General features: G+C 40.3%; 1 protein-coding gene and 1 pseudogene across 1 annotated transcript in view; both read right to left on the reverse strand.

Annotated features, from left to right (window-relative positions):
• Window positions 1-2,140: 2,140 nt before the first annotated feature.
• LOC104281019 lies at window positions 2,141-11,739 on the reverse strand (annotated as a pseudogene).
• A 4,575-nt stretch (window positions 11,740-16,314) lies between these two features.
• The window catches only part of LOC104281020 (golgin subfamily B member 1-like), a 36,289-nt gene continuing 27,406 nt past the window's right edge, over window positions 16,315-25,197 (reverse strand). Inside the window, exons 23-31 of the mRNA XM_009878869.1 lie at window positions 24,661-25,195; window positions 24,134-24,285; window positions 23,050-23,209; window positions 21,258-21,410; window positions 20,108-20,275; window positions 19,053-19,150; window positions 18,584-18,718; window positions 17,679-17,793; window positions 16,315-16,942 (exon numbers count right to left, since the gene is read on the reverse strand). Of these exons, the coding sequence (XP_009877171.1) occupies window positions 16,784-16,942; window positions 17,679-17,793; window positions 18,584-18,718; window positions 19,053-19,150; window positions 20,108-20,275; window positions 21,258-21,410; window positions 23,050-23,209; window positions 24,134-24,285; window positions 24,661-25,195 (1,675 nt within the window). The 3' untranslated portion in view covers window positions 16,315-16,783. The remainder of the gene's footprint in view (window positions 16,943-17,678; window positions 17,794-18,583; window positions 18,719-19,052; window positions 19,151-20,107; window positions 20,276-21,257; window positions 21,411-23,049; window positions 23,210-24,133; window positions 24,286-24,660; window positions 25,196-25,197) is intronic.

Here is a 25,197-nt window from a genome sequence, read left to right on the forward strand (position 1 = left end):
GCCCTAATACCGAGTTCACTAGTCTCCTAGTTTATAATTCCAAGAAAACACTATTTAGCTGAAGATGCAACATCTAACTCTAAAGCAAAGAAGGATACTTACCGTCAGCCATACCAGTTTTCCACATCAGACTCCAGACTAAGGCATGCACAGGTACAACTGAGTATAAATATTAACATTTACATGAGTTTAAAGACAATCTTAGAGCAAGGTGGTAACCACAGAGTAGCTGGGAACACCCCGTGAGTGTTCAAAGAAAACTGCGAATGTTTTTCTCAGCTGTGGGTATTCCCTACTCTTAGATCCAACCCACAGTGTTCTGTACAGCCACAGAGAGAAAAGCCAGACTTAGACGGTGCAAGGCTGTTCCTCTCGGAGAAGCAGAGGTTTGCCAAACCACACAAACAGCTTAATAGTTTCACTTATTTTTATCTGTCCTCGCTCTGAGCAGATCATTAATTCTGTTTCCAAAATGCACAGTAATTTTGAATAAGATTCCACAGGCAGATTGTTAGGGAGGTATTCAGAGCCCAATCAGGCTCTTCCACACGGAAAAAGGAGTCAGCTGCGGGAGGAGGATTCATATTCTAACCCCTGAGAGCTCGCGGCTCAGCCCCAGCTGTGCCAGGAGCCAGAGATGCCAGCCAAGGAGGGAAGAGAATTTTGTTGGGGAGAAAGAGAGCAGGAGACTTGGGAAAGGGAGAGAAGGAGAAAAGCCTAAAAAAGTCTCAGTTATAGGCAAATGCACCTCCCTTGCCACTTACCAAAAATACATACTTTTAAACTGGTTTTTTTGAGGGTTTTTTCCTGATTAAGAAGCTGTAAGTATATACTGAAAGGTGCATTAAAAAAAAAAAAGAAAGAAAATCTAAAGAAGAGAATTTTTAATACTGAAACAAGGAGACATAGATTATTAGCAAACTGAAGGGAATTTTGCTTGGATGCTACAAGGGATACATATTCAGAAGCCTGTAGATCCTTTTCCCCATCTTTGAAAAGAGATTTTTGGGGATTTTTCTGTGGGTTTTGTGTTAGGTTTTTTCCCCAGTCTTTTGTGTTTACTGGCAAGAACTCGACAGGTTTGAATTAAATTATGAAGTGCACCTCAAACCTGACATCACATCAATTCCAAGGCTATGGCATCCAGAATCATACAGAACACACTTGCTCAGCATTTGAAACAATAAAATCTTCATAGGTGGCTCTAATATTCATAAAGAACATTATGAAAATTGCCCATCCAGGAAGATATAGAAAAAAATAAAAATTAAAACTATGAAAACAATTCTGTTTTCATTTAATAACTGCTTAGCTAGAGAAGTCAGAGCGAATGAAATCTTTTTTTCATAGCAAAATTAAAATATAAATTAGTAATTACTATTTTATCTTTAACAGATAAACTAGTCACTATGAAATTAATGTAAGCCACAGCAGCCTTACATGGATAATTACACTTTTATTGATCCATTAAATCCAGAGTATTTCAATGACATCTTCAAAAGGTTATTATTTACTCTGTAATCACTAGCTTAGCTTAACGTAGCACATACATCGCAAAAGTAAATGAAACGTCAGTTAACTGCTTAGGAAAAGAGATGAAGAAAGCTATAATACATCTAATAAATAAACCTGGCAGAGGGAAGTTCAGAAGTACTGTAGCTTGTCGAAGCTCCTCGCTGATGGAAAGCCGTGGTCGCAGGGAGCCCACGTGCACATTGGTACCCATGAAAATCCACAGGAATATAAACCCCCTCGGAAGAATCCCGTGTACCGCTTAACTGCATAAAATAAGCCCTCTCTGGTACCTAAATCTTGAGTTATGTCTGACTTTAAAAGCATCACCTCTGTGCATACCTCAGACCAACGGAGTCCAACTCACGGCGGCGGCAAGCGTGCGAGTGCAGGGGGACAGGAGGGCTGTAAAAACATGCGGTATTAACCTCGGGAAATGCCCACCCCTGAAAGGTTAGTCCCCTTTTAGCATCAAAAATGAAGAGTCATTTGCTAGTTCATACAACATCCACCCCACGTGGTTTTCTAAGGTGCGGAAGAAAGCCAAACCACCCTGAGAGGTGAGCGAGGGCAGGCGACGTGAGGAGAAGCAACACTACTTATTGCCGACAGGGCACAACGGAAGGACTCAAAAGCACTTGCGATGGACAATAGAGGGGCCAGCTTCCTCATGTTCATCTTTACTGATCCACATTTGCTGAAAAGTGGACGGAGATGCCAATATTGAACCGCCAATCCAGACAGAGTATTTACGCTCTGGTGGTGCGACGATCTAGAAGAGAAGCGCAACCTGTTGTAAATACAGCAAGGAGGAGGCAACACAGTAAACACCTCTTTGGATGAAACAACTAGGGGAACGTCTTTCCTATCACAGAAGCACGACTCCAATGAAGTAAAACATCCCAGAGGTACAAAGGTTGCCGTAGCCTGACTTCTACGTCGAGAAGACAGAGATGCTGGATTCACCCCCACTCCTCTTGCTCTTCCGTGGTGTCTTTCCAGCAGCCCTTTTCTCCCTCATGGCCCTATTTCACTGGGAATCCCACCAAATTCTCTTCCTTAACTGCTGTTTCACATTTTCTCAAGATGACCCCATCAACTCCCACAGCTCCAGCAATCACTTTTATTCCAGTACTTTTCAAATCCTTCTTTTAATTCTGCTTTAGCTGGTAAGGAGGAAAAAGGTACTAAGCAAGCCAGCCGTCCAAGACATCAGGAACCTGGATGCAACATCTGGACACTCTTCTACAGACATTTTGATTTGTTTATAAGATCTACATTAAAAAAAAAAAAAGCTTATTTTGTAAGTGCAGGTGTTCAAAATTACCTTAATCTTCATAGTACTTGGCGCCAAAGCTGTAATCTCTTTCTGCATGCGATCACCAATCCCAGGATACATCGTGGTTCCTCCAGGGAGGACGTTATTAGCATAGAGATCCTTATGGATGTCGATATCGCATTTCATAATGCTGTTGTAAGCGGTTTCATGGATACCTGCAGATTCCATCCCTGAGTGGAAAGAAGTTTCCGCGTGTTATTTCTCTTTGCGTGTTATTGCTCTCTTTGTCACCTTATTTTTCTTACTGTTGATTTAGAAGGAAAGCTTATTAATCCAAGCTGTTTTCCCTTAAGAAAATTCCAGGAAGAAAAAGAAAGGGAAAAAAGAAAAGAAAAAAAAAAGAACGGCTATACAATGCTTAGAAGAGGAAGAAGAGCAACAGGACGCACTCCTCACCTTCTCTGTAATCTCAGCATAGTAATTAAACAAGCAAAATACACTTAGGGAAAGGAAGACGCCCATCATGGTTTCATACCAGGGGTTTTAATTCCTCAAATAAAAAATAAAAATAAAAATCAGGTGTTACTGCAATACTTTGCCATTTTTAATTTTTTATGACACTGCTACCTAGAATCAGAAGTTCACACAGCATTTCAGTGAGCTGCCTTGCTTTCGGGATTTAATTTGAAGGCCAGCACAGTGAAATTAAGTTCTGGTGCTATTTTTTGCTAAAAAAAAGCAATAGATCAGGCACAGCTCTGGGAATACAGGTTGAACTTTGAGTAGTAGACTTTTTAACCAGCTTAACCCACACATTTTGTCAAAGATCTACAATCCAGGAAATCCTGATTTCCATCACTACCTTTCTGCTACTGAGCACTGTCAAGCACCAACTGTGACCCCCAATAGACTTCTGGCAGCCAAATCTGCTCAAAAGAATTTCTCCTGCTGATGTTCAAATATAGAACTTGGAGCTATATTAATGCTTGAATAGTTTCTTCTCTACACACTAACGTAGCTAACTTCAGCATTTAGATCCGTGGAAACTGTGCCAAGCTGCCTGCAGCAATTTTGCTCAGTGGAATTTAAGCGAAAAGTGGGAAATTTGTGAGGGCCATGTGAGATACCACATAAAGTGTCAGTCATCCGCTGCATAGAATGGAAACTTGAACATCACAGACAAAAACTACTGGAAATTAATGTAGTACTTGATTTTATATGATTAAATTACAGATTAATATAACAGCAATAAGCAGAAGCACATAAAAAACCCCACATAAGCAGCACAGTGATGTATCAACCAGCCAAGATAAAAAGCAGGACCTTCTGACAGTACTCTAAAGCATCGTCTTAGAAACTCTACTGCACTTACAAGAGATTGAAACTATCTCTGGATTTGGGTGTTTCTAAACCTAGAGGCATCTTTTTGTCTAGCAGCAGTAGCAGCAGCCTCCATAGCTTCTAGAGCTGAAGGCTGTCTATACTGCCTAAGAATTTTTTCTCCGCATTCTCTGTCAAGTCAAGAAAGAGAGAACCTGTCTCACCTACGAAGGAGGGCTGGAAGAGAGTTTCTGGGCATCGGAACCATTCTTTCCCAATGGTGATGACTTGTCCGTTGGGCAGCTCGTAGCTCTTTTCAAGCAAGGAGGAAGAGGCAGCAGCTGCGATTTTGTTTTCAAAAATCCAGAGCCACGTAACGAAGCTTCTCCTTGACGTCTCTCACAATCTCCCGTTCCACTGCAGACGGCCAACAAGTTGTGGTCAACAGAGAGTATATGACAGCAAGGATTTTGTTCTCTCGTGCACATTTCCTGAGTTTATGGCAGTCATAGGGTTCTTTGGATTCTGACCTCCCTGTTGTCTCAGTGACATTACTTTTCCTTTGCATTACCCAACCTCCCTCACCAGTGAGTAAAAGATATGTCGTATGGCCAAATACTGTAAAGATTAATGCTTACATGTCTATGCCACAAAACCTTAATTGAATCTTCTGCGCAAGAAGACAATAGAGCAAATGCATGCAAAGCACACCCAGGGCACAGCTCATTACCGGTGGTGACAAAAGAGTAGCCTCTCCCTGTAAGAATTTTCATGAGATTGTCAGTGAGGTCTCTGCCTGCCAGGTCAAGTCTCATGATGGCATGAGGCAAGGCGTAGCCCTCGTAGATCGGCACGTTGTGTGTGACGCCATCCCCGGAATCCAAAACTATTCCTGGAACGTGAAAGAAAAGGAGAAGCTGGTTATTTCTCACTGATACAGGGTCTCAGCCTAATCCATATTCTCAGTTGAAACATGCAAAAACAATGCTGACATGACAATCGCTTGTGTCATTTCTGTAATGAAAGAGCTGCTCACAAGAGAGGAAATCATTAGCACAAACTAAGCACCATGTTTGGGGTTAAAAAAAAAGCATGTAACATTCAGCAATTTGACTGCGCTGTTCTTGCTGAATGGATGCTATAAGAATGTTCTATAGTTGCAGAGGCTTTAATAATAATATAATGTACAAACTGTAAATAAAAATCTATCTATAGAACTAAAAATTTGAAGCTGCGATGAAAATAAACCACTCCATTAGCAAAAACATAACAACGGTTTATCAGTGCGCAGCCACATTACTTATAGTCTTGGATAAGAAGTGAAGTCCATGTTTTCTGCACAAAACAAATAGAGCATTTCTGATACCAAACATGCATACAAATAGTGGAATTTTAAACTGAAAAAAAAAGTATTTACGACAATCGTAATTCCTGCAAGCTGGCAATCTTTTTATACAAAATTTTATGGTGGCATCAGCCTACAAGGACAGGTGGTATTTTAATTTTTTCCAGAGTATGTGAAGACTCAAGTAATTTGTTGTCTCAGTGCTTGATCAGACTCTAAATGGCAAGAAGAGAGCTTCGTGCTAATTCTAATGACTGCTTAGCAGTAGACATCATTAGGTGATTAAAATGCAACTTTTAAAGGAAATATTTTTATTTAGCTACTAAATGGCTGCGTTTTTTCACCCGGGAATGGAGCTCAACAACAGAGGTGGGTCTAACCTGAGAAGGAACCATGGGTTTGGAACAATCTAGTTGAGATATGGCCTCTTCTATTTGCCGTGCACATAAGGGCAGTACCAAACCGTATCACTTTTCATCTGGTGGGAAGTACTGAGTCTCCACACGGCTCTTGGTTCTTCTTAACTCACAGATCATAATCCACATCGATTGGGGGGGAGAGGGTGTGCGTGCTCATCCACTGGAGGAAGGCAAGTGGACAACACGACGCCCAGAGAGATTCCCCAGTTGTCCTTCCAGATGCGTACAGCGACAGCACTGCCTGAATTGCTACGTACATGGCTGGCACATTAAGCGTCTCAAACATTATCTGGAATGAAGAATTTGAAAAACTTTAGGCACTTAAAAGTATCTGAACTGACAACAGGTTGGTTTTTTCAGATGAATGCCAGTTACTACTCCAGAGTCTCCTCCTGAACCTTCTGTGAACAGCATGCTGTTTTCTTTAGGATTTCATTTTAAATAATTAATTTTTTTTTTATATCGCCGAAGTCAGTGAATTTCTTTCCATTAACCTCAGACTAATTCAGATTTTTACTGATAGCATTAATTGAAGATTGGAACTAGATGACCTTTAAGGTGCCTTCAAGCCCAAAATATTCTGTGATTCTATGATTCATAAGCTAATACTTTTGCCAATGAAGTCCACTTTTAATGAAAAGTACGATTTCAATTAGAGTATACACAAATTACCAATATTTCATAGTTAATGTAATGAATTCAATGTAATCAGTAACGAAAAATAAGCCTTTGAACAATTTCAAAAACAGGATGTATCATTACTGTATAATGACAGAGAAACAGTCCTGAACATGTCTACTGTATGAACCGCACCTCCTGGTTGTTAGGAACGAAGCTTTTCCTACGGTCTGTCGTTGTTTATTATCTCCCAGCTGTATTATCTCCCAGTAATGCGTGCTGTCAAGCTCCCTACTTAATTAATTTATTTACACTGTTGCTAAATTGATGCATAATCTTCCTATCAAATATATGCCAAAAGTGGGCACAAAGGGAAGTGCAGAGCCACATTTAATTTTCCCAGGTGATTTTATACCTATATCTGTATTTAAATCACACTTAGTTCTGGTTACATCACTGGCTAAATATATAACGTGGACTTTTGGCCAGAAGGCTGCTCTAAAATACACAAACTCGAGAGGCTGACTTTTGGTTCTGATATGAGTTTGCTAAATCAGGCTGTGCATGTCATAAGCAGACACATTTAGCAAAGCATCACTTCAGTTTGAATGCTTCAGACAACTCATTTTACCGAGCCAGCAGAAACATTCCAGCTTTTGAATGCTGCTCCCCTGGTCCCTGAAGAGATGCTCCAAGTCAGGAGCTCCACAAAGTCATCTGCATGACGGCCTTCAAATACCTTTGTTCAAATCTTCCGGGGAAAAAAAATCAAAATGCAATTTTGATGTGATGACTAGCATTTTGTCTGACGCCAAAGCGTTGTTAAGTTGACAGTCCTCAGGGTAGAAGGCAGGAGCTGGTAAAGCACAAGCAGAGGAGTTGGGCTACTACAAGCTGAACACCCTTGGTGCCAGAGGGAGGCACACAAAAGGTGTCATTGATCTGAACGAAACGCAGAAGTGGGCCTCCGCTGGTAAATGACCCGTGTTACAGCACTTGCAAACCTCAGATTTCAGTACATCAACGACTTATTAACTCCATCCCAAAAAAATTTACGTGAATCTGGGATTGACATTATCCACACACCAAAACTCAGCATCTGAGGCTACCTTAGCCTCCAGCTTCCCCACTTCCAGAACTGAGAACAAAGCAAATTACTTCAAGCTTTTAAGAGGCTCTTTCCATCTATCTCACTGCTACACATGAATAAGAAACATTTTAGGGCCGTCCAGAGTACTTGGGGGAACAGCAGAATCTTTGGCTTGGGCAAGTCACACTAACCCTAAGGGATTAGCTCCTAGATTAAAAACAAAGTTGAATACCCGACTATTTATATTTTTAGTACCAAAATGGTCGGCGGTATCAGACGATTCAGACAATTACCTGAGTCGTTTTTTTTCACGGTTGGCCTTGGGATTCAAGGGGGCCTCGGTCAGCAGGACGGGGTGTTCCTCGGGTGCAACTCTGAGTTTGTTGTAGAAGATATGATGCCAGATCTAAGAAATGAAAAATCGCTTTAGAAAAGCATCCCCGAAATAATTTCTTCTGTCTGCAGAAATGCAGAGAAAGCTTTTCAAGTGTCTTTTTTTTTTTAATAGATATATTAAAATAGGCAGAAAGCATGAGAGAGGGAGTCTGCCACATTCAACTCCAAACTGGAACCAAATCCATTGGGTTTCAACTGTATGTAACAACATAAATTAATCTGTACAACAGCATCCTTCAAGTTAAGATTCCCTGACTAGAAACAAGGACTATTCCCTGAGAAACAAGTACTATTATATACCAAAATGAACTTAAGGGGGAAAAAGATCTTACCTCACCCTGAAGCACCTACAAAGTCAAGAGCTGGAATTATTAAGAAAAACATCAACTCCAAAAAAAAAAAATTAAATTGCACCTCAGTCTCCTAAAAAATATTATCAGATATTTCCAGAACTGGGGTTTGCAATGCCAAGTCACCTGCCACTTGAAGATTTAGAATACAAATACAAAAAGAAGTTGAAAAAAAAACCAGAAAATAATCATGTAGAATTTAAAAAAAAAATAATTTAAATCAGATATAATAAGAAAAAGACAGGAAATAATTAAGGGAAGAGAAGGAAACCTCCATGTTTATATAATTAACAGTGTACTGGAAATCTCAGTAGTGAGGAACAAACTTGGACTCATAAAACAGGTCCCTGCCTAAACCTCAGGCAGTTTGCAGGTTTTTCCTCAAAACCAGGCACGATTAGACGCTGCACAGCCCAGCAGATCCGACCTAACAAGAAGCATAATGTTAATGGGTGATGATATCCTACAAGAAACAAAAATAGTTCAGTGTTGGGCTTTATAGGTCACGAGAACTAGCAGGAAGCAGCAGGAGCAACAGCAAAGAGAAATTACTGAGCAAGAATTATTCCAACCACTTCTATGGGTGGGTGCTGCGCTATTAAGCCTTTGTCTCGTTTTTTGGCACGTTACCCAGTAATTCTCTTATTTCTTTTACATCTTTTTTTAGTATTATGATTTCCAAGCGCTGGAACGAAATTGGTGGTTTGGACCAAAAAATCGTGCCACCAGTTTAAATATCTTGGTGGTGGGGAATATATACATATGCAAAAGATATTCCCTCCAAAATTGCATTTTGGATCTTTTCTCAGCCAGAAGAGCGTGTGTACACGCACGTGTACATAACAGAGCTTCAGGGGAACTTGAGATATCATTGAATCAGAGATACCCATAAATTAAAAACTAAATATCTTAGTTGCAAAAGTTAAAAACACTAACTTGTCTCTTCCCTACCACTGCCTTTCTCTCTTTTTTTATTTTCTTTTTTTATTTGTTGCTCATTGCTCAACCACTGAGAGCAGCCTCTGCTCTCGGTCCCACTCTGCTCCTGAGCTTAGCAAGAAGTCGGAGCACAACTGCGTTGGGGCATCTTTGCCAGCTACTGCATGTTGCAATACAAGCTGTCTGTCGGAAGAAAGTAAGTCTGGGCTTTCACTAGTAATTCCTTCCTCCATTTAAGTGACAGAGAGAAGAAAAGTTCAAACTACAAGAACCCATATAATATCTGACCGTTATTTCAATTATGGCACTGCCTGAAGCCTTCAGCATATTACAGCCTAAACCCAAGCAATCTAGCCAAGAGCGTGCACCACAGTAAACCGCTTTTTTACCTTCTTCCTTTTCCTAACGAGATTTTAGGCAGTCTGCTCCAGCATCACCCAGAGAAAGAACACACACCAGTACGTGTTATACACAGAACAATTTCCAGATGGAGACCAGTTACTGAGGGAAGAACATAAAACAGTGACCTCCAATTTTTATTTTTTACCTACAGGGAAAATATAATTTTTCATTGAACACCGACGGCTGGGAAAGTTATGAGGAAGAACAACATACTGGGATGTCTGAGGAAGACTTTCTAGCCTGCAGAAGTGAGCAAGGCATCCTCCCAGCAAGCAGTGCACTAACGAAATGCAGATGCTGTGCTTCCATCTAGAGGAGTAGGCGAGCAATTTGTTTCCAAAATATGAACTGAGGAACTCCCATTGCTCCCGCATCGACTTCACTCTGCTCACCCAGAACGCTCTGCTTATCAGTTTGGGTTCACGAATATGACATAATACCCAACTTTAGCTCTACGTCTCATAGCTGTAGGTGTTCATCTCGGCAAGCACGAGCACTGAGCGCCCCCAGCCCTGGGTCTTCCTTTCAGTGGTACCTCCCACAGGAAAACACGACTGGAAGCATTTACTCGTGGAGTTTCCTTCCCATTCCACTTGCAGAGGACACGGGACTGAACTGCAATCCTGTCTTTAAAGAAGATGCACAGTATTCCCATGCAGAGACTTGGATGCTTCCTGAAGCGACCAGGACAGGGAATAGCAGAGATATTTAGCAGAGTGAGAGAGCTCTTAGAACTCCTCCTGCCTCTCCAGCATCTCACACCTCATCACCTGTGCCTGGTTTGGGACGTCCTTGAGCGGGCATTGCACTGACCGCGTCCCAAGAAAGTTGGGCTTAACAGGGAATGATGATGCTTTCTCACCATCCAGACATTAAAAGCTAAGTGAACTTGGCAATGGAAAAATATGCCTCAGGAAAACCAAAAAAACCCACTGTTCCTAAAGAATTGATACCGGGAGAGGAAGCCCCAATCTGTCTTTTCCTCTTTAACTGACAGTGAGCATGTCACACTCAATGTGAGATGTGGGCATCACCCATTGTCTGGTTCATGTAGTCAGGTATCGGGGAGGGGAAGTCACCTCTCCACCTCAGTTTTTGTTCCCAACTTCAGTAATGTGTCTTTAATATTCCTCTGATTCACCTCTGAAGAGCATCAACCTGTATTTATCTTTTTTTTGTTTCGCTACTTTCTATCGTTGTAAAACATTCTGCCTCCATGTGAACTTGGAAGATTAAAACCAGTATGCATAGAACATAAACCACTTTTATAACATCCTGCCAAACCTGAGGAGTAATAAGCATTTACTTTTAAAAAGTGACTCTAGAAGTGCCAATACCTGATCAGCTCCTGTTCTATCCCTTTACCTGTGCTGCAATTTCAAATCCTCCAAGGATTTTCCTTTTGGCGTGCAAGAAGGTTAATGGCAAATTGTATGTCTTGGATAAGATGATGTCTCCACATAATTACGTTAAAAATGAACACCCACCTTTTCCATGTCATCCCAGTTAGTGACGATTCCATGCTCAATGGGATATTTCAGCATCAAGATCCCTCTTTTACTTTGTGCTTCATCCCCTACATAGCTGTCTTTTTGACCCATTCCAACCATAACACCCTGCAAAGTACAGTGTTCTGCTATTAGTGTGCTACATCACACACCTTAGAGTATCATTCTTAAGTTAATACTTCATATTGTACCCGCAACTGATTGCCCCAAATAATACAACAACAGAGGAGGCAAAATATTATTCATCAAGTAGCATAAAAATACGTTAACAAGCTAAATTATGAAGGCCAGTGGGAGTTTTGCCTCCATTAAATCAACGCTTTATCACTGCCATGCCTAAAGTCTCATTAAAAACCCCACAAAACCCCCCACAAAACCAATATAAACCAACCAATATAAACCAACCCAAACCAGATAGCACTTCCAACTGACCTGATGTCAAGGACATCCGACGATGGATGGAAATACAGCTCGAGGGGCATCATCTCCTGCAAACCCAGCTTTACAAAGCCCAGAACCATTGTCACACACAAGGGTGGTGGTTTCACCCTCATCGCACATAGTGCCTCACAATTCTGGCTGCAAAACAGGAATTTTTTTTGGAGGGGAAGGGATGGAATAGGACAGAAGGAGCTCTCCATCAGTCAGAGAGCTAACGGCTGTAAAAAGAGTAATTTTGGAAAAGAATAAACCTAAACAGCAAAGTTTACATGAAAGCTCTAATCTTGCAAAGCGTGTTAAGTACCTACATAAATTTCTACATAAATTTCAGCTTGAATAGGTTTTACCACAGCAAATCAATCAGGACGTTCAGCTTTTGTTTCCAAAAGTGAAATCTCTTCCGCTGCAGCCTTAAGGGGTCCAGTGATATTCCATTAATTGGAGTTGTGGCTATGGGACAAGTGCAGCTGGAGGATACACACGCAGCTCCAGTTGGACTGAAGCAAGTATAACCCCATCTCTTCCGAGGCCGAATTATCTTGTAGAAATGGCATTTATTAAAAACTAATTGATCAGATGCACCTGCCGGTTGGTAAATAAGAATCACTGCACGCTCATTACTTTAAAAGCTGCAGTTGTTCCCTGGACATATGTTTAAATTTGCCTTTTTCTTAGGAGGGTCATCATCAATCTTAAATTATCAAGTAAAAAAAAAGTCCCACCAAAATTCTGGGAAAGCACTTGCTGTTTGTTTTTAACTGACAGTGCCTCCACGACGTGAAGTGCTCCCTAGACGACCCATTCCATATTTGTAAGGGGTAAATACCTTGTCCAAGTGGTTATTCTGGGAAACAAGGGGCAGCTGGCACAACCGCCCGGGGACGACTCAACTTCAGCAGTTGGCCCACACATCAGACCAAGTCCTGAACTCATCGAAATTCATGGCAAAACTCCCAGAGGACGGGCCTGAATTTCACCAAGACTTCTGTTTCGGATTCCTCAGTTATTTTTAGCTCTGGGCGACTGCCTCTTTAGGCAGTCAAGGGAAGGAACGGTTTGGGGTTTTTTTCCTTCTCTGGCAGCTTCACCCAGCAAGGAAGGGTACGTCAGCAATGGGAAAGAAATGAAAACCAGCACTTGTCCAGCAAAGTTCGTCTCCCTAACGATGCAAAAATCTTTTAAGCATCATTTTTGCAATTAATGCTCTCCAGCATTCCAGCTCCCCCCGAGCTTTACAGGCACAGCAGCCACAGCGGAAAAGTCCCCAGCATTAAGGTGTGCCCCATAACCAATTCCCAGTCTCCTCTTTACGGGATTTAAAATGACTTCAGTTCTTCAGAGGATCCCTTCAAGAACACCAAAGTCCCTGAAGATTTACGAAGAGAAACCGTTTCAGCTTTTCAAGTTTAGGCTGCGTGAAATTCCTGGAGTTCTCTCCTCTACGCTTTACAAAGCAAGAGCGTGACATGACTGATCCCAACAGTCGCAGGTGAGATGGAAGAACAATTTGAAAATACAACATTATTTTAAGTAAGAAAAATAATTTTAATTCTTGTTGATGTGCCTGTGACTGGAAGATTCTTTTTCACATAAGGAAATTGGATAATTTTATCACATACATTTCTTGACAGCTTTAGTGTAAGAACATTTAATCATTAGTGCTAGCAGCTGGTATTTTGAAACATTGGAGTTGCCATGAATTGTTATTTTCTTCTAAAACCCTCAGGAAAAGGCTTTTTGAATGCCATAAACCAACCATCTACCAGCAGTACCCAACGTTACAGAACTGCACCCAGACTCTGATTCAATCAATGCAAACCAGAAGGAAATTAAATTCTTAAATACATCAGCAACAGCATGAGACAAAATACTAGAATTTAGGAGTAGAGAATTTTAAAATAGAGAAACGTCACAAAGCTCTGAGAGCTCAGAGTTGCTCCTTGGCCCTACAGAAGGCTGGACAGGACCAAGACGCTTAATTCTCTGTGGTGAGAAATAATTTGCCTGGTTAGTCATACACAGCAATTTGTGTTTAGCCTTACCTGGGGATCTCAAGTCAGTCCAGCCACACACAGAGAAATAAAATTCAGAGGGAAAGCCCAGTCGACATGTACGTGTAACCCTCTGGAGTACTGGCAGCAGTTGTTTCCACTTATAATCACTACTGGTTACATTCCGGATTCACTGATAAAAATCAATCACTGAACTTAGTAATCTCCCATTGAAAAAAAATGTAGAAAAATCTTGCTTTGTATGTCATTACTTAAAACGAGATGGAAAAAACTAATAAAGAGCATTAATTAAACTTTGCACTGATCGAGTCGTGTTACTGCTTTACAGCTGCTGAATTTACAGGTTAAATAACCATTTTCACAAAGCAGCTATTTGGAATCCCCTGACAAAGGTCTTCAACAACTTCCCTAAATTTTCTTGGTTTTCATTTTTAGCTTCGATTGTTACTTCGCTAATTTCCCAGTGCAAAATTAAATGCAATTAAGACGAGAATTTTCCTTCTGGTTTCTGCAGAAGTCCCGCTGTCCAGCCAGCAAACACTACTCAAGTGTTACTCCAGGTTTCAGAGACCGCGCACCACTCTGATTCTTCCCAGCGAGGAGGAAGGTCCACACGTTTCCCTGCAGCCACGCAGTCAAACCTGAATTACCTTACACCAGGAGATCCTGTGCAAATCCAGGAAGAAGAAGTGTGTAAATCCCCAAAAAGACCAAGTGAAGCGAAGCACCAAAATCGTGAAGTAGAACATGAAAAAAAAAACTCTCGGGGCCATACTGACCCAGGAAATGGTGTTGATGGGTGACAGCCTCTTTGTAAATGGCATGATCTCGCCTCCCGTCACACTTATATCAGTTTTGGGAATGGAGTTCACAGAACATCCACACGTGTCAAGGCATTTTCGTTCCGCAACCTTTTTTTTTTTTCTTTTTTTCAGTTTGTGCTTATCACAGTGACAGCACAAAGCCCTGGATAAATTAGGGCAGAATTTCTAACATCTCTGGATCCCTTCCCACTCGCTACGCCTCATGAGAGCAGGCTGTCTTCTCCAGAAAACAGATAAAAATCCCCAGACAAAAATCTCCAGACAAAAATCCCCCACACCAGATGAGTAAGACTGGAAGTATCTGTAAGTCCACTGTTGTAGCCGGAAAACATTCTGCTTCATTTTAACACAATTAGCTCAGAATAGCTCGTTACCAATCTCTTCACACCCATTTTCAGGCTGGAAAGGGTAAAGTCTTACCATGCACAGTACTTCAGCTGTACCGGGTGTCTGTCTGTGTGGCACAAAGACTGAAAATAGCTGCCTTATCTCAGTCCTTGGGTGATCCCAGGGCTGAAAACAGGGACTGAATCAGCAAACAGCCATTTAAAAGAGATTACCTTTTCAATAATACCAAAAAAAGACATCCATTCTATTGGAATATCTTGGATTTATAAAGAAATTCAGAAATCTGCTAGACTAAGAAGCCATTTAAAAGAGATTACCTTTTCAACAAAAACAAAAAAAGACATCCATTCTATTGGAATATCTTGGATTCATATAGAAATTCAGACCTCTACTAGACTAAGAAGTATTAAAGAACTGTCAAAAGAAGAAAGTTTTCAGGATTTACCTACAGGGGTAACCAGAGCTGGCAGTATTTCCTATCCCACATGGCAAAAACAAACATCTAAACAGAACATCTAAATGTCCACCCTGCACACAGACATGCCAACCAGTCCCGCTTTCTCACCCGTCACCTTGCAGAGAAGAATCCTTGGACCTTAAGCCAATAATTCACTAAAAAATTTTCAAAGTCAACCTTGTACATGCCCAGCAGTAAAACGGATGGGATCCTGCCCTTTCCGTACTCATTAGGTTTTGCTTTTCCCCACAAGATTTTTCAGATTTTAGTTCTGCAAACAGGAAATCAGATGGCTACTCATTTTCTTTTTTTTTCCCACTTTATGGCTATTCCTTCAGACTCTGTTTTGAATTTATGTGCATTTTATACAGATGTGAGCGGAAACGCAGAGAGAACAAACACCAAGAAATAACAATACAGGGTGTAAAAACAACTTTCCATCTGTCTTAACAAATGAAGTATTTTTTGTATCAGAGAAATAGTTGTGCCGTTTCAGAGAATGCCGCAACACAAAATGGATGTATTGATGTGCAAGGCGTAACACGTACCCGGTATCTAGGGCAACTGAAAACAAATCCTGCTTCTTACAGCCTTTTAGTTGAAAATGTACCCTTTATTCATTCATATTTCGAAGCCCAAACATGGAAAATGTTGTGTCCTAGTAAGCTTGAATTTCACGTGCTGAGCAGTTGAGTAACATTTTGCCTCAAAGACAGGCAGTAATAAAATCCACCAAGACAAGAAACACAAGTGAATTGAAAATGAAAAAAAGTCCCACAAAAAAACCACGAGGAAAATTACAGAAATTGCACCTTTAAACAGCAGTAAAGGAATATAAGCAGTTGAAGACATATCATGTCGTCTCAATTCTGAATCTTTAATTTCTGAATCTTTAATCATCGGCTTACCTCATTGTCACATACAAATTTGTGCACCTTGTCACAGCTGTTACAAACTGTATGGCTAATGAACAACCTCCTTAATTCTTTTATTGTCAGAAAAGAAAAAAAAACACCAAAACAAAACTAACCAGAAAAAAAAATAATCAAAAACCCAGTAGTTCTTCCTTTATTGCACTCTATAAAACTTCTTGTTATAATCAAGAAGCCAATAAACAGTAATAGCTGAATATTCCTTTAAAATTTATAGTTTAACTCTTAAAATAAAGTTTATATAGAAAAGATATAATTTACAACCCATTCAGTAGTAACCAGTCATTACGTACCCACAAACAACGTTAAATAACTTGTATGCAGCAGTTTCTTTATAGGGCAGAGGGGAATATTTTCTCCTTAGCAAATATAATATTCCACTGTTCTAGAGCAATTCAAGTCAAACTTTGGAGCAACTGTGATATAGACAAATTTCTTGGAAGAAGCTCAAGATTCATGTAACTGTAACGAGAATATATACAACTGTGTCCAGTGCATAGCTTTTACCAGCAGCATGTGAAAAGTCCATCACCTTGGATTGGCACACCATTACCTACGGGGAAATCAGTCCCCCAGCAAAACGCAGCGTAGTCAGAGAACACCAGTGAGGCACAGTAAAACCACCAGATGTAGTGTAACCAGGTACGTGAGGAATAAATAGCGGGATTTCGCTCTGGAGGTCAGCAGCTTAGAACAGTAAAGACTTCGTCCTCGAAGCCACCTGCGGAAGGAAAGGGCTCCTCCTTTCATCTGGGGAGGAAATAAAAAACATCAGTGACTAAACACAAACAAGAAGCAGCTACCTGAGGTTTCTGAGGTGCTATAAATGTTTCGCCTCTGATGCAGCACAGGTTGTCAGCCCAAATAACTTAAAGGCCAAAAAACCAGCATTAATGAAAAGGGAGAGGCGTGGATAATGAGGTATTTTTGTGCTACATAATCACTAGAGATGAAAAATCCTACCTATATGCATATACATTTTATCTAATGGCCGCGTGCGACATAAATACGATTACTCGCATTTTGATTTGGACGTATATAATGTGTTCTCTGGCACGGTTTACACGCCTGCCTTTATTCGACTCACAACCCAAAGAGAAATAAATTAAGGGCATCTTCTCAGTGAAAGAACCTTTCAGGAGTACTTTGTTACTTTGAATGGATGCCTCGGTGGCCCATGATACCCAGCAGAATGAAAGAGTCCTTCACAGCCAGCAGTCAGACCAGTCGCTGCCTTGTGGTTTATATCAAGAGGATAAACCAAAAATCAGCGACTTGCAGTCACGCAGAAGGGAAATCTGCACTCCAAGAACAAATGAGTTGAAAGAAAGGTACAGCAGAGGGAAGAGAACTAAAAAAGAGGCTGGCATGAAGGAGATAATGAGCTGTGATGTCTTCAGTCTAGTCTGCAAGCAGCAGTGCACAATATGCACGCCACTTAAAACAGTTTGTAATTCAGGGGTTTTAAAAGCTTCTATTTACTTACTTTTCGCACAACGACGTGTTCGCTAGGATTGATGATTAAGGCTTCCCTTTCCTCCTCAGTTTCCATCTGAACAGTGTATTCGCTCGGTGCAGACCCGTAACTGCTTACTTCAAATCTAGATTAAAATTAGAAGGGAGACAATGAAGTACTAAATTCACGTATTTTGTGTTCCTGGGGGAACGTCCCCACAAAAAGCACTAAGATCTAGTTTATGTTGCCAGGCCTTTTTCAGTCTCTATTTCCAACCTACTCACAAGGTTTTTTTCTTGCATTTTCAGATGATGGTAGCAACGGACACTTCCCAGAGGCAGAAGGATAATGAGATTTTACATCTAAACAGTGGCTGTGCTAAAACCGTTACATGCAAGAGTTTTTTCTAATTAAAAAAAAAAGAAATACCACTGACTGCCAAGTCCAATATCCGAAGCAAGAAATTAATTAAATAAAGCCCAAAGCCCATAACGTTTTCCTGATCCATAGAATAAAACGTAGCTTTTTAACAGTTACGCATGCATTTCCGCTGCTTTGGCTACTGTGGGCTCACAGACAGGTTCTATTCTTTGTCTGTTCTATTATTTCCTCAGAAATCTAACACTCTCAGGAAAACCTATCTCACTAAAAATAAAAGGCAAACCAAGAAAAAAAAACAAACAAACACCTGACCCTCCTTTTTCCAGTTCTGTAGCACACTTTGCATTTGCTCCAGGCCTCAGGTGAACGAAAACCTCGCCACGCACTGGTCCGAGGGAAAGCAGAAACAAAAGAGGACTTTGGCTCCCTGAACATGCAAGTTATTTCATACTCACACAAGGGTTTAACGCAGCAATTGAAAAAGAAATACGTTTTATGGACGCTTTTCTTTCAAAAGAAAAAAAAGACATATTTTAGAGACAGGAGTATTTTACCTGTTACTTCGCTCCTCAGAGAGTCCAAGAGCTTCTTCTGCAGCTTCTCTCCTCCTCTTCTCTTCTGAAAGTGTTTCCGTCAGCTGGGAGAGAGCCTGCTGCACCGAATCATACTGTTGCTCTGTCTCTGCAAGCCTAAGACAAAAGTAAATCTGAAATCAGTAATCTACATAATTTAAAAAATATTTTCTTGTTCTTTTTAATTAATGTTCTTTTTTTTGTGATAAAGATTTAATTACAAAGAGATGCTTTAGATTAGGTGTTGAAATAGTCACCAATACATACGTATCTTAAGAAGAACACGCTGCAAATACTAGCAGATGATAACAATTCAAGAAAATTACTATGATTCATTTAATCTACTGTAAATCCCCCAAAATGCCTTAGAGGGACAGAAAAGTGTGACTTTCACACTTACAATACAGCTGTCAGGAAAACAATATTGCTAAAACATGCTCTCAGGCCTGACCTTTTTCTGAGTTCATTTAGCTCCACATTGTCTATCTCAACAATCATCGCAGATCTTTCCTGTGGCGCCCCAGGGGGAACTTCTGCTCTAGTTTCGCCCTAGAAAATATTAAACAGGGAAAAGAAAAATCCAGTCACCATTTATCTAAGTTGCTAAAAGAAAAAAATCATCTTTATCTCAATTAAAGAAGTCATAAGCACCACAAAGCAGTGGAACAAACCACTCTTTGTGCCACTTAATCTTTTAATTTCCGGAGCTGCAATTTTCCAAACGTGTTTTCTAACAGAAAGTTGATGAAAAATTCTGTCTGTGTGTGCTGCAGGACTTGAAGGTCACATGGACGCTGCGTAACGCAGCAACCTCTCAACAACGTCTGAAATGAAAGAAATTACTTTACACACTGAATGCAGTTTCATAAGTAATGCAGCTGTTAATTTCTTTTTATGTTTATAGTTCTTATTCATGTTTATCTCGGTCTATAGAAAAGTAAGGGTTCTTTTCTATATGTATCCATATGATATTTTAGGGTATTATATTATAAATATATATAAATTTATAAATATATATCATTATAAATAATGATTCTTAACTGAGACAGTAAAGGAGAACTTCTTAAAAATGAAGAGATCCCAAAGGAATAAGCTTACAGATGTGTGTGAGGGTTGGCAGAGGATGCCAAAATGCTGAACTGGTGACACAGATCTCACTTCTGAAAATACTACTCAGACACCTTGCAAAACGATTCATAACTGATCTGAAATTATCACTAAGCTTTGCTGGTCCAGTGATTAGCGATCATCCAACTATCTCTGCCAGCTGTAAACCAAGTAAAAAAAAATAAAAACAAAAAAAGCATGTATAAACAGCTCCCTTAAACAAAAAGTCAAATAAAACCAGCTTTACAACAATAAAGACAAGTTATCTTCAGCACGTCATGGGGTAGAAAAAGTACTGAATCAATACAAGAAAAAGCGTTCACTCCATTTTTGGTCGGAAAACCAGACAAGTATAAGAATAGAGCAAGAAAAACAAACTAAAACCATATATTTGTTTACCTGAACAGTGCCTTGGAAGGACGACACTCGCATTGTCTGATATTCCCTCTCCAGCCGTAAATACCGATTTTGCAAGTCGTTGTAATGAAGCTGGTTATCCCTCAGAGTCTGCGAAAGAGTCTTCAACTGGTCAGACAAGACAGCGTTTTCTTCGGTCGACTGCACAACCTGGAAGAAATTAACAATTATATAAATAAAAATCAGGAATTCTCTCCTCCAGGAAATTAACTACAGATTTGAGACCTGCCGTTGAAAAACACCTGATGACTCGTTTCCAAACTGCATCAACTTTTTGGCCAGCTGACAGTTTGGAAAGATTTACCTACCTGTTTTATGAGCAGTGGAAATAATGAAACCTGAGGAATGAGTTCCCCCGTCATCAACATGCCTAAACCAGAAACTCAGGGTTTTAAACCCCAACGCTTGCCAAAATATCACCACCCAGCAAAAGCCAATATATGGAGCTGCTGCTTCAGGATGACGCGTAGAGTCAAATAAACACTTTCACCAGGGAGTTCAGGAATGCTCAGCAGTCGAGTTTTCATTTTTTCCAAGAACCAGACCATAATTTGGGTCTTGCCCATTAACCACACACTGATCTTCACTCTAGGAAGCTTGAGATTTCTACACTAGTTTCAAAGTTTAGTTGAAATTAGGTTTAAAACAATGTTTGGGTGAAGCAGTGAAAACAGACAGTGGCAGATGAAATGTAACATCAGGTCACCCAGAGAGATAAATATTAAGGGAATTTCCAAGGACATTTACAAACTTTTGTAACAAAAGGAAACATTTGCGAGGTATTTAAAATTTGGTAGGAGATAGCTAAAACTCTTGTTCCAGTTAGTGCAGCCATTTGTTTCTGTCTACAATGAAAAATACTTTACTTTGAGTAGAAGTTCGGCAGTGCCTCCAGAACACAGATTCAAATAAACCTCTCCCTGTCAAATGACAAGTCAGGAGAGTCTGGCAGAAAGAAAGCACTGACATTTAGTCTGGAATTTCTTCTCTCAGCCAGTTTTGAAAAACTTAAGTTTTAAAACAAACTAACTTTCACTCATGTAAGACACCGCCAATTTAGCAATATTTCTACGCCGCTACCGGCCGGGATTCACAGGAGCTATTTGGGGTCACAGCTGCTGTTTCCAGTTACCTTGGAATTCATCTGCTGGAAATGCAGGTCCTTCTGGTGCATCTCCTGAAGGCAGCGCTGCAGCTCAGTCTGAAGCTGATTCTTCTCAGCTAAGACACGTTTGATTTCCTCTGGTGTATCCGCACTCCCAGCGAGGGTGGCAGTTTCTAAACCCTTTACAAGTATAGGCACGTTCAGAGTAAATCCTAGAGGAGACCTCCAAACAATATACAACTCCAACATTAAATATACAGAAGGCTGACATAATAATTTCCTTTCATAACATCATTTCCTCACAAGGTAATATCGCGTTTGCAAGAGACTTTATACACTAAAAAGAAAAATCTTCGTAGTGCTTTCAACCTAAATACTTCAATTAAAAGAAGCAATTAAAAATTACCAGGAAAAGGGAAGCCAACTTAGTTTTGATTCCCAAATACTGTGATGGATTAAATAAAAGGGAAAAAACAGAAAAATCCAGATTGATTTAAAAACACTTTTGAAAAAATATTTTCAAACTGAAAACGTACGGTATTCATGAGTCTTAGAGGAACAGCTACATAGATGAGTTTAAAGCTGGAAGTCCATTTTGCAACAAAAACAAAAAAACCCCAAACACCCAGCTTTATCGCTGATTCACAGCTTTGCCCTTCTTTATCTCCAGCAGGTCAACATTCTGATGTTGACCTCCAGTAACAGAGGGAACTGGGCCATCTCTAATACTTCGTGGAATCTATTTTCCTAAACAGTTACAAGATAGAGACTTCTACCACATAAAATACTCCATAACCCAACAGACATGACTGTTCAATAGCTTTTATACATTATTCTGATCATGGGAAATCAACAGCGCATGAGACACAAACTCGACCAACCAAAATGTTGGTTTTAGCAAAATGAAATGAATATGGTTTACTTCCTTGGGCACAGAAAAGGCAAATAAGAATATTATCTGGAAATAACACTTTCCTTGAACCTTTAATGCTAGTCTACAAAAGCAGACAGCAATTGCCAGGCTGGGCCTCAGCTGCTGCCTTTCTAAATCGAGTATTTCATTCCTGGCAGGAGCCAACTCCAGCTGCTTCAGGGGAAAGGCGAGAACATTTCCATCAGGCACATCTCTCCCTTCTCCCCCCAGTTAGGTCCTGCTCTAATCCGCAGCAATCGGGGATTGATTTAGGCTCTAAAGCACAAATTTTATTAGATCTTTAAAAATCATTAGCATTAATCAAAATGCTGAAAACTTCTGTCAACAGAGTTCTTTTTTTGATCCTCCTAAAATCTGCGTCCCTGAAAACAGGCTGCAGCTATAATACATCTGAAAAAATGTCCACGCCACCAGAAAGTGCACGTTCCTCTACGGGCTTTGTATTTGTGACCCAAAATCCCCTATCCTGGGGTTACAAGAAGTATAGATCCTCATTTCTCTTACATCCCATTGCTGTTGAATCACATTTGAACCATTCTTTTTTCTAACTTCTTCAGTTTATAGTCTCAGTTTAACTAACCTAGGACATTACTTAAGTATTATGTAGCAACACCTCGCCAACAAGCAAGTAATTTGCAACGTAACCACAGCAAACTCCTCCTCCTTTTTGACTAAGACTCAGAAACATTATTGTTTCATGACCTTTGCCTTTCGCTTCACAACCATTTCATGTCTTCCTGAAGGTGCCTTCCCTGTTTTTAACCACTAAAATGCATCACGTCAGTGAGTTTTCTCTGTTGTTTTATCAACATATACGCAGGTTGCAAATTTAATACAATAAACCGACAGGAGATTTGTGCCTCCTGCTACATTTCACTTGTTCACCTTGATCGGATAGTTGATGCCAGCAGAGACCGATTTCTTAACAACCACGTCTTGTTGCAGCTTCTGGAGTTCGGCGATCTGCCGGTCCTTCTCGGCGACTGTGATCTGACACTGGTTTCGTAGCGCCTGGGATTCTGAGAGGAGGACAGTTTTTTCCATTCTGAAAATAAATAAAAAAAAAAATTAGACTAGGCGTTAAATGATGACACACTACATGCAAGTTGATGAAAAGGATAGAGCTCTACTTACTGTTATTTCTGAAATGGCTAATGGTATTTTTGGAACAGTTACATGCAAGTATGGAGCATTACATGAACAATCTCAATACACTCTTTAGTTTAAAGACATTTGCTTAAAAAGAAATGAAAGCAAAAATCAGAAAATAAATCCTGGAAAGTGATAACACCACATTTGCTTCATCACAAATCTCCAGAATGCCGCATCTCCAGAAACTAATGTCACACATAGGGAACATCACAAAGGGCATAAAAGTAACTGGCATCCTTTTCAATCCAATTTAGTATGTGTTCGTCAAGTCTGCAGAAAAGAAATGTAGAAGACTAGTTGTGTGAAGATAAAGGTGGGGCCGGCCTTCTGATTTACAACCCCTTCTGAAAAGTATAAAGCAGTTATTATCTCACCCAGACTTTCAACTAGAGATCTAGAAATTGCACAATGGACAATAAAATGCAATAAGGCACAAGGATACCACCGATTGGCCTCAAATTCAAACAAAATTATCTTTGCTGTGCACTAAGAAGAAGAATGTGGCACCAAGCGTCGAAATGAGATTCTTGAACCGTAGTTCCATACGTCCCGAGTCACCAACAGAACAGAAAACATTCTGTTGAGACTGTTTGAGACTTTACAGAAATCAAGAGACCGTCACGTAAAGATGCAAGGAAAGCCATGAACAAAGACAACCCTGTGAAAGTTGGTCTCGTGCATTACAGAAATATTCTTATGCTACTTCCTGCTAAAATACATGTAATTTTGGTTTTGTGTCAGTTTTAAGGCAGGTTGTGACGCCACTGAAGAATTCTAAACAAAAGCCACGTGTGTTATTTAACTTTAACCTTTATACCTTAATCCAGCAAGCTCGTTCTGGTATGACGCGATCTCCCTCTCCGTTTCTGCTTGGAAGGCTTTTGTCTGATGCAATGCCTTCTCCAAATCATCAACCTTGGTCTTCAGCTTTGATATTTCAACAGCTGCAAGGCTGGCTCCTTCTTTGGCCTACGTTTAATAAATATGATTAGTGAACTGCAACGAAAACTATACAGCTGAAGTTTTCTTAGTACTAGAATTTTTTTTCCCCATTTGCTCTGTTTTAACAGTTTACCTAATCTCCCAAAACTGTAAGCATGCCTTCTCCAGTCACATAATATTTTCTTAGCGCTCACACAATTTACAGAATTAAAACTTCACAATCTAACACGTCTCTACACACTCCCTGCCTAAAGAAAAAAAAATGAGAAAGTGACATAGCTAATTAAAACTCACCCATCTTTCCCTTTCGTTCTGAGAATTACTTTTACAAGAATTAATCTCATGGATGCTGTTGCAACCAACGGGAAATGAAGCTGTGCCCTGGTTTGTTTCAGAAGTTACCTTCTGACTGCCAAGTTCCTGCAGCAATTGGTCTCGGTCATCCTGAAGACTGGCCATAGCTTTGGAAAAGGCTTCAATCTGGTGAACGTAATTCCCACACTCAGATGAGAGCCTGCTAACCTCCAGTTCTCGACTGACTAGCGACTTACAGAGATTTTCAATTTCAGCAGCAATCTGACCAAGCGTAATCTTATCTGCAGCATCAAAACCAGCCCCATTCAGAAGAGAATTTTCTTTGAGCATACGGACAAGATGCAATTTAAAGCTGTCCAATTCAGCTTCAAGTTCATCTCCTTTCCTTCTTTCCGTCTTGAGCTCAGACGTGTACTTGCTCTGAAGTACCTTTAAGTCCTCCAGTATCCTATCTCTATCGTTTTGCAGAGCAGTCATTGCTTTCCCAAAGGCCTCGTTTTGGGACCTCAGCTCACTGTTTTGAGACTGAACTTGTAAGATCATCTTCTCTGCAAAAGCATCATCTCCATGTTCAAGCGTGAAAAGAGTCTTACTGTACTCCTTATCCGCGTCCTTAACATTCCT

This window comes from Apaloderma vittatum, unplaced genomic scaffold, assembly GCF_000703405.1.
Source record: "Apaloderma vittatum isolate BGI_N311 unplaced genomic scaffold, ASM70340v1 scaffold9311, whole genome shotgun sequence".
NCBI lineage: Eukaryota > Metazoa > Chordata > Aves > Trogoniformes > Trogonidae > Apaloderma > Apaloderma vittatum.